Source organism: Cyclopterus lumpus, chromosome 5 (assembly GCF_009769545.1).
Source record: "Cyclopterus lumpus isolate fCycLum1 chromosome 5, fCycLum1.pri, whole genome shotgun sequence".
Lineage (NCBI taxonomy): Eukaryota > Metazoa > Chordata > Actinopteri > Perciformes > Cyclopteridae > Cyclopterus > Cyclopterus lumpus.
This window is the reverse complement of record NC_046970.1, coordinates 752,501-762,500: the sequence shown is the minus strand read 5'-3', so window position 1 is coordinate 762,500 and position 10,000 is coordinate 752,501. Positions and strand designations below refer to the sequence as shown.

The 10,000-nt window shown below is 48.6% G+C and overlaps 2 protein-coding genes across 4 annotated transcripts in view; one reads left to right on the top strand and one right to left on the bottom strand.

Annotated features, from left to right (window-relative positions):
- The window catches only part of pusl1 (pseudouridine synthase like 1), an 11,260-nt gene extending 9,312 nt beyond the window's left edge, over window positions 1–1,948 (top strand). For all 3 annotated transcript variants that reach the window (XM_034533430.1, XM_034533431.1, XM_034533432.1), the window contains 3 exons: window positions 1–36; window positions 180–343; window positions 1,866–1,948. The exon at window positions 1–36 is cut by the window's left edge and continues 127 nt beyond it. In XM_034533430.1, coding sequence (XP_034389321.1) covers window positions 1–36; window positions 180–226 — 83 coding nt within the window. In that variant the 3' untranslated portion in view covers window positions 227–343; window positions 1,866–1,948. The remainder of the gene's footprint in view (window positions 37–179; window positions 344–1,865) is intronic.
- Window positions 345–5,293, bottom strand: LOC117731215 (ATP-dependent RNA helicase DDX19A-like). Its single transcript, XM_034533414.1, has 12 exons — window positions 5,065–5,293; window positions 4,514–4,553; window positions 4,323–4,421; window positions 4,096–4,231; window positions 3,753–3,845; window positions 3,433–3,535; window positions 3,234–3,348; window positions 2,963–3,140; window positions 2,607–2,844; window positions 2,151–2,313; window positions 1,872–2,063; window positions 345–1,733 (listed from the first exon to the last, which is right to left on the bottom strand). Exons 1-12 carry the CDS (start codon window positions 5,119–5,121, stop codon window positions 1,672–1,674), a joined length of 1,476 nt encoding a protein of 491 aa, XP_034389305.1. The 5' UTR covers window positions 5,122–5,293; the 3' UTR covers window positions 345–1,671.
- Between the last annotated feature and the right edge of the window lie 4,707 nt (window positions 5,294–10,000).

Here is a 10,000-nt window from a genome sequence, read left to right as displayed (position 1 = left end):
GCCTCTTCCTCACCAGGGTGGACTACGCAGACTCGGGTGAGGAGGCAGATATCACCAAATATCAATAATCTGTCTAACATATCCGCTCATGGGGCTTAATAAAGTTTAGTTTACACCTTCGTTAAGGTGTTAATTGAATTAGACATTTCTTTCATTTAACCTCTTCTTTGCCTCCTCAGACCTGCAGCTTTCACAAGGCGTCTCCAGTGGAAACTCAGAGGATTGAGTCTGCTTCATCATGTTGATACAGTTGTAATAAAGTTGTATATTTATGTACGTTTAGTTTTCTTCACTTCCAACAGAACTTGGTGTCTTCACTGGTACAAATCACACGTGACTGCAGGTGAACTTCTACATGTTCTTTTAATTCCACATATTAAGAATACACAACTGTGTCCACGAACGCAGCTCGGCTACAGAAAACCACCTTGAACCGATCCGTCTACTCGTGGCCTCCCGGGTACAACAGACCACGCTTGGAGCGCTCCTCCGCATACGAGCTGGGTTTTGATTGGTTCTGACGTGTTGAGTCCTCTGGCTCTTAGTGGCGTTACACCGATGTGTACATCCAAATGTCCAAATCAACGGCATACATGTTCTCCGTAAACGTCCGTAAACAGTCCGTTAAAAGCGGCCTCCCTCCGTGCCGGATGAGGTCAAAGGTCAGGCTGACCAACATTCCAGCACATTAATCAACACCAGACATCCCAACGTTCCCATCATGCTGCACTCATCCACTGGTGCAAAGTTAACCCATTATGTGTCTTTGTATTCTGCCCAAGAGGAACCGTATGAGCAATGTTTTAGCACTTCTTAGAAGTGACAAACTTAATATTTCATCCACACATTCTTTGACCTAATTTTCTGTAAATATGTACACAAGTACACGCGTTCTATCCATGAGAACACACAATTCAATATAAACTCAAGTGTTAGCCAGAATATTACGCCCAATGTCTTGAAAAGTAAATCATATGAGTATGTATATAAAGCACTTGTGTTGTTCTTTAAACTCAATCAGCTGGAGACCCTGAACAGACCGAGTGGGACACGAAGGAAAGTGACACATTTTGAATTAAATGAGGTTCTCCGACACAGGTGGAGCCAAAAGACTAAAGAAAACAGCTCAATAATTACCACAATCATTTTGAACATGATATACATAAGAAGTGTGGTAACTGGTTAAAACATCTAAATGTACTAATCCTATCACTCTAGGCAGTCGCCTACTGAGCTGAGGTTGAGTCAGGATTAATGTCTGACGTGTAGATAAAGTTTTGCATAGACCCTTAAACCCAAACATCACCGTCTCCATGACGACACATACCCAACGTCACCCTTTGTACAGCAGTTTGTCCGTCAACGTAATACACTCACATTCAATTATACTCCTTAAAAACACCAGAAAGCGTTTTAACTCCACGCGCGTTCAGGAAAACAGAGTCGGCTGCTTCAGCAGCGCCACGATACACACAATAAAATCATAGACTTTATTCAAAGAAGTACAAAGAGTGAGATGGGTATGTTCTCGCCTGAGAGGAGACACGTGGAAACACACACCGTCTGTGGTGTGGCTCTCCTCTCCGACGGCTAAAAGAATAAAAGCATAAAACACCGGAGGAGCGTACAGTCGGGGTGGGGGGCGGGGGGGCGGGGGGGAGACGACGACCTCTAGCCGGAGATCTTCTCAATTTCATCCAGATCATCTGTGTCTAGTTTCTCAATTTTCTTACCTGCGCAGAGAGAAGACAGATCATTCAGACACACACACTCTAATCTCTCTGCTGTGTGTGTGTGTGTGTGTGTGTGTGTGTGTGTGTGTGTGTGTGTGTGTGTGTGTGTGTGTGTGTGCGCGTGCGTTGCAGACTTACTGAAATGCTCCTGGATCCTGTTGAGGATGTTCATGCTCATCTTGCTGTCCACCATGTTGATGGCCAGCCCCCTTTTGCCGAATCGACCTGTGCGACCGATCCTGTGCAGGTACGTCTCGTTGTCAGGGTTACCATCTTTGTCGACTGGCAGGTCAAAGTTGATCACCACAGAAACCTGCTCGACATCAATGCCTGTGTGGAAGAAAGAGAGAAAGAATGTTTCTCTGCACCCTGAGACATGAAACATCGTTAGGGCCAATGAATGAATTCTGCTGTTACCTCGGGCACAAACGTTCGTGGTGACCAGGACCTTCTCCTTGCCTTCTCTGAAGCGGTCGATGACGGCGGCCCTCTGCTCCACCTGCATCTCTCCACTGAGCAGCGCCACCTGGTGGTCCTCTCTGGACAGCTCCCCGGCCAGCCAGCCTGCCGTCTTCCTCGTCTGAATCAAAGAGGAAAGTGCTCACACGTCGACACCAGCAACCCCAAAAGTACCCGTGCACCCGGAGGCGGAACGTGGGACCAGCTGCTGATTTACTTTGGGGGTGATGAAGGATTAACAAGCAGCTATGTTCTCACATACGGGCGACAGGCTAAACGCTTGGCAACAGACATCCTGAAAGGGTCACAGATGAGAAACTTAAGGAGATTTATATTTCCATCCTGGGAGGGACCAGGTGAGAATCGTTGTTTTTAGTACAGATCATGTCTGTAAATATGAATACATGAACTCACATGGCAGAAGATCATGGCCTGGGCGATGGTGATGGCTCCGTAGATGTTACAGAGGGAGTGGAACTTCTCCTCCCTGCTGTTGCACAACACATAGTACTGTTTGATGGTGTCCAGCGTCTCCTCCTCCCTCTTCAACTTGATGATGTTGGGGTCGGGCACAATGCGCTGGGCGAAGCTCCACACCGTCTCTTCAAACGTGGCCGAGAACAGCAACATCTGGCAGTTTTTAGGCAGCATCCTGAGGAGAGATGGGTATAAAAACATCGCCGAAACTCAGCTTAAGAAAATAAAACTTACAAGATAATGACATCATTATCCTAATAAAGAACATCATATTTTCCTTTGTTAATTCTGACCTCTGGATGCGGATGCTCTGGTCCTGGTGACCCTGTGTGGCAATCATGACGTCGGCCTCATCAAGCACAAACACCATGATCTTCTTGGGGTCTATGAACTTGAATTTCCCGCACCAGTCCAGCATGGTACCAGGTGTACCAATAACTATCTGTTCCTGCAGCTTCATGCCCCGCTGCACTGGAACATTCACAAGAAACACAAAAAATCATCAACATACAGATCGCCAATTCAATGTGTTAATTGTCTATAACGGTGTGCATGAAGCCTTACATTTATTTCCTCTGATGGCATAGACGAGGCTGACCTCAGGATAGTGTTTGCCCATCTGCTCGATGACCTTTCCAGTCTGAAGGGCCAGTTCATAGGTGGGCGACACACACAGGCACTGATGGAGAGAAACCATTTCAGTTCAGGTGATCACGGTTAATCATCATTATTGTGAGGCAGGTCGGGTGAGGCTGTCGGATACCTGCGGATACGTTTTGTTGGGATCTACATGGCTGAGCATAGCCAGGACGAAGGCAGCTGTTTTCCCAGTTCCCGACTGCGACTGAGCGATCAGATTCTGTGGACTTGAGAGAAACAAAAGAGGCTAAATACTTATTGGTTCCATGTATTTGTACCTGGAGCAAGGGGCTATTCCTTTAATGTTACATTTTAAAGTTAATTAAAATGAGGTGTGATCAATTTAATTAGTTCTAAAGTAAATCATTGATCCTTCAGAGACACACTACCGTGCCAAAGGACTCCACAACATAATACATGTACGTGAAGCACAAGTCTACTCACGGTTCGGCCAGCATCATCGGTAAGGCAGTCTCCTGGATCTTGGATGGTCTGTTGAAGCCCATGCCGTACACACCCTGTAGCAGCTGTGGTTTGCTGCACACACACAAGACAAAAGGATGATGATGTCGCATCTTCTGCAACATCCTTTGGATTTGTGTGGCGCACTCGCGCCTGAAAATATCTCCTAATAAACAGAGACACGCCCCTGGAGGAGGAACGCTTTGTATCTGGGTCTTGGCTCCAAAACATCCCTTCTGGGTGAGTCACAAATATTAGAACGCATGATTGGCCACCGATTCATAATTAATATCTCGACGAGATGATGAACAGATGGATCACTTACAGTCGTAACTCCTCAAAGGACTTGACAGAGTAGAGAGGCGAGTTGGGATCCTTCTGAAGAACTTCCACTTGATTCGGGTTATTGACGAGATTATTCCGGATCAGCTTGTTCAATAACGACTGCGCCGCTTTGTCATCTGGAAGAAACAAAGTGTGTTGTAAGGACGGTTACAATTCAAGAGGCAACCAGATAATCAATGAAAGACAATAAAGAATCATCTAAACTACCTTTGTCCGTTTCATCGTCCTCTGTTCCCTTGTTTTCTGCCTCCTGCACTTCGGGCGTTGCAGCGGCACTGCTGGACTCTGGTGCAGCTGCAGCCGTGCCTGCAACAGGAAATATTGTCCTTCTATTTACAACACAAACAATTCATGGAACTACAGCTGTGTTTTTCTTACTATTGCAGCCCCAAACGTACCATTTTCCTCTAGTTTATCCTTTATTTGGAGGCTACCGAGCTGCAAGGGGGGAACACGAGACATGAGAAAATAACGCTTTCCATCATACAAATCAAGACAGGCTCATACATTAAAACAACAAAACAATGTAAATACAGTGCGCAATTATAGTTATAATAGTTACTCTGCCAGAATATATAATAGTTCAGTCATTGTGGATTATTTAATGTTTTTATTGCTTATTTATAATACTTGTTTGCTCTTGTTTCTTAAAGAATGATCATCTATTATTTGCTTGCTAGCCAGCTAGCTGCTAACGCGAGTAACTCACGCAGCAACTCGCCAAGCTAAAGTAGCTAGCTAGCTACTTCCACGACCGACACCCGGAAGCTTCGCTGTTCACGACGCCACTGCCGCTAACGCCACTTTATTCTCTTCCGTTGGAAAGTTCCTCCTGTAGGAAACGAGGCCGGGCGGCTGCGTGTCGTGCACACTGAGCCCGAACAGGCCGACGCACCCTCACGCTATGCTAACAACACGTTAGCTCGCGTTGCGTAAGTTTGTGGCTTACCGATTCCTCCGCCGCTTCTTGCTCGTCCACCGCTTGTGCCCAGGAGTCCGTGGCCATCGTGCAACTGTTCCTTCTTCACTTGACGTCACTTCACCCGGGAGGACGCGACTAGGGCTGGTTCTCAGCGAGGAGTCAGGGATTTGAAAGTAACTATTTTCCACAATGGCGTGCCGAAACCGATTCTGGGCACGTGTGCAACCGCTCTCTCGTCCGGGTGGAACGCGAGTGCGCTCGCTAATATGTAGGATAATGTGAGGTTCCTACCAGACGTCCACAAGAAGGTGTGACTGACACTTAAATTAAACTCAACTAACTAAATTAACTTTATTTGACTTTTTTTTAAATAATAATAATGCATATTTGTAACGCAGATTCATTCTATTGTGCCACAGAGCCAGTATATAGTTAAAACAACTATAATACAAAAAGAAAATAGCTGACAGAGATTTAGCACAAAAGGCAAAACGCCTTCCAGAATAAAAAGATGTTTAGGCCGGTCTTAAAGAGTCCAGGGTCTGGGTTGGCCTCACGTGGTCTGGGAGACCGTCCCATAAGCTAAAGGTCTTAAAGAGTCCAGGGTCTGGGTTGGCCTCACGTGGTCTGGGAGACCGTCCCATAAGCAAAAGGTCTTAAAGAGTCCAGGGTCTGGGTTGCCCTCACGTGGTCTGGGAGACCGTCCCATAAGCTAAAGGTCTTAAAGAGTCCAGGGTCTGGGTTGCCCTCACGTGGTCTGGGAGACTGTCCCATAAGCAAAAGGTCTTAAAGAGTCCAGGGTCTGGGTTGCCCTCACGTGGTCTGGGAGACCGTCCCATAAGCAAAAGGCCGGTCTTGGTGTTGGGGACCCGGAGTAGCGAGATGGTTGTGGATCTGAGGGTGCGGGTGGAGGTTTGGGAGTGAGAAGGGAGCCAGTGGAGTGAGTGGAGAACGGGTGTTATGAGCTCAGACTTCTGGACTCTCATCAGGATCCTGGCAGCGCTGTTTTCAATGTATTGCAGGTTCTGGATGTTCTTGCCAGTGATCCCAGTGAAGAGTGAATTAGTAGTCCAGTCTAGAAGAGATGAAGGAAGAGCTTCTCTGCTTCTGACTTTTAATCTGAATCTCAAGAAAAGCTGGCCTGTAGGTGGCACCAAAGCGGTCTGCATAGACTTCCTCACCAACAACAGTGTAGAATAACACAATGTATAGATCAAGGGGCCCAGCAGCCCACACAACAGAAAGGCTGGCTTACCAAGCGGGATACAAATGCTTCAAGGGCCAGACACCCTCACATGTGTAAGAAGTTGATTTATTGGTATCATGCACCAATAACACACAATATAAACTGTAAGGGCCATACACGCGTAGTGTGGAGCATTTAGGGGGATCTATATAATAAAACTATATTATTATGTATGTTTTCATCAGCGTATAATCACCTGAAAAAAAGAATTGTTGTAATTTTTGTTCCCTTTAGAATGAGCCAGCTGCCACATTGCTACGGTAGCCCAGGGACACACCAAGCGTTACCTCTGAGAGGCCATTCGCTTGGTACACCTTCAACCTCACCGCTTGGTCCTACACACTCCACCAGGTCCTACACACACCACCAGGTCCTACACACTCCACCAGGTCCTACACACTCCACCAGGTCCTACACACACCACCAGGTCCTACACACTCCACCAGGTCCTACACACTCCACCAGGTCCTACACACACCACCAGGTCCTACACACTCCACCAGGTCCTACACACTCCACCAGGTCCTACACACACCACCAGGTCCTACACACTCCACCAGGTCCTACACACTCCACCAGGTCCTACACACTCCACCAGGTCCTCTGCACTCCACCAGGTCCTACACACTCCACCAGGTCCTACACACACCACCAGGTCTTACACACTCCACCAGGTCTTACACACACCACCAGGTCCTACACACTCCACCAGGTCTTACACACACCACCAGGTCCTACACACTCCACCAGGTCCTCTGCACTCCACCAGGTCCTACACACTCCACCAGGTCTTACACACTCCACCAGGTCCTACACACACCACCAGGTCCTACACACTCCACCAGGTCCTACACACTCCACCAGGTCTTACACACACCACCAGGTCCTACACACACCACCAGGTCCTACACACACCACCAGGTCCTACACACTCCAACAGGTCTTACACACACCACCAGGTCCTACACACACCACCAGGTCTTACACACACCACCAGGTCCTACACACTCCACCAGGTCTTACACACACCACCAGGTCCTACACACTCCACCAGGTCCTACACACTCCACCAGGTCTTACACACACCACCAGGTCCTAGACACACCACCAGGTCTTATGCACTCCACCACGTCCTCCACCAGGTCCTACACACTCCACCAGGTCCTAGACACACCACCAGGTCTTATGCACTCCACCAGGTTCTCTGCACTCCACCAGGTCCTACACACTCCATCAGGTTCTACGCACTCCACCAGGTCCTACACACTCCACCAGGTCCTACACACTCCACCAGGTCCTCCACCAGGTCCTATGCACTCCACCAAGTCCTACACACTCCACCAGGTTCTACGCACTCCATCAGGTTCTACGCACTCCACCAGGTCCTCCACCAGGTCCTATGCACTCCACCAAGTCCTACACACTCCACCAGGTCCGATGCACTCCACCAAGTCCTACACACTCCACCAGGTTCTACGCACTCCACCAAGTCCTACTTACTCCACCAGGTCCTACTTACTCCACCAGGTCCTTCGCACTCCACCAGGTCCTATGCACTCCATCAGGTCCTATGCACTCCACCAGGTCCTACTTACTCCACCAGGTCCTTCGCACTCCACCTGGTCCTATGCACTCCATCAGGTCCTATGCACTCCACCAGGTCCTACTTACTCCACCAAGTCCTACACACTCCACCAGGTCCTATGCACTCCACCAAGTCCTACACACTCCACCAGGTCCTACACACTCCACCAGGTCCTACACACACCACCAGGTCTTACACACTCCACCAGGTCTTACACACACCACCAGGTCCTACACACTCCACCAGGTCTTACACACACCACCAGGTCCTACACACTCCACCAGGTCCTCTGCACTTCACCAGGTCCTACACACTCCACCAGGTCTTACACACTCCACCAGGTCCTACACACACCACCAGGTCCTACACACTCCACCAGGTCCTACACACTCCACCAGGTCTTACACACACCACCAGGTCCTACACACACCACCAGGTCCTACACACACCACCAGGTCCTACACACTCCACCAGGTCTTACACACTCCACCAGGTCTTACACACACCACCAGGTCTTACACACACCACCAGGTCCTACACACTCCACCAGGTCCTACACACTCCACCAGGTCTTACACACACCACCAGGTCTTACACACACCACCAGGTCCTACACACTCCACCAGGTCCTACACACTCCACCAGGTCTTACACACACCACCAGGTCCTAGACACACCACCAGGTCTTATGCACTCCACCACGTCCTCCACCAGGTCCTACACACTCCACCAGGTCCTAGACACACCACCAGGTCTTATGCACTCCACCAGGTCCTCTGCACTCCACCAGGTCCTACACACTCCATCAGGTTCTACGCACTCCACCAGGTCCTACACACTCCACCAGGTCCTACACACTCCACCAGGTCCTCCACCAGGTCCTATGCACTCCACCAAGTCCTACACACTCCACCAGGTTCTACGCACTCCATCAGGTTCTACGCACTCCACCAGGTCCTACACCAGGTCCTATGCACTCCACCAAGTCCTACACACTCCACCAGGTCCTATGCACTCCACCAAGTCCTACACACTCCACCAGGTCCTACACACACCACCAGGTTCTACGCACTCCACCAAGTCCTACTTACTCCACCAGGTCCTACTTACTCCACCAGGTCCTTCGCACTCCACCAGGTCCTATGCACTCCATCAGGTCCTATGCACTCCACCAGGTCCTACTTACTCCACCAGGTCCTTCGCACTCCACCAGGTCCTTCGCACTCCACCAGGTTCTACTCACTCCACCAGGTCCTTCGCACTCCACCAGGTCCTTCGCACTCCACCAGGTTCTACTCACTCCACCAGGTTCTACTCACTCCACCAGGTTCTACTCACTCCACCAGGTCCTTCGCACTCCACCAGGTCCTTCGCACTCCACCAGGTCCTTCGCACTCCACCAGGTTCTACGCACTATACCTTTAAGGCTGCATTTTTTCCCGGGGGCCCTGTCTTGCAGGTGTCAACATGTAAAATACCTGTAATACTTCAGTTGATATTGTGTTTACATTGTGTTTTACAATACATTCAACTGTATTTTCCTAAACACAGTTGAATGTAATTAAATGATCACAAAATACCACTGAACCCCAGCTCAGTTTTGCACAGGGGCCCCCAAGTGGTAATAAATAGTGAAGCACTGAATCAGACAAATTAATTGAGTTCATTTTGGATTTGCACATATTTTCAGTTTATCACTATTTCCAACAATGTGCTGTTGAAATGAAAAAGTTCATGTCTATCGTATTGCTGTTTTAGTTATTCCTCTATTATCTTTTACATACATGAAGCATGCCTGCCTCACGTGAATTAAAGCTGTCTTCTTCCTAGCCAAGAAGAAGAAGATGGCAGCGTGTGTGTGTGCCCACCTGGTCACAATGTACAGTCACAATGTACAGTCACAATGTACAGTCACAATGTACAGTCACAGTCACAATGTACAGTCACAATGTACAGTCACAGTCACAATGTACAGTCACAGTCACAATGTACAGTCACAATGTACAGTCACAATGTACAGTCACAATGTACAGTCACAGTCACAATGTACAGTCACAATGTACAGTCACAATGTACAGTCACAATGTACAGTCACAGTCACAATGTACAGTCACAATGTACAGTCACAATGT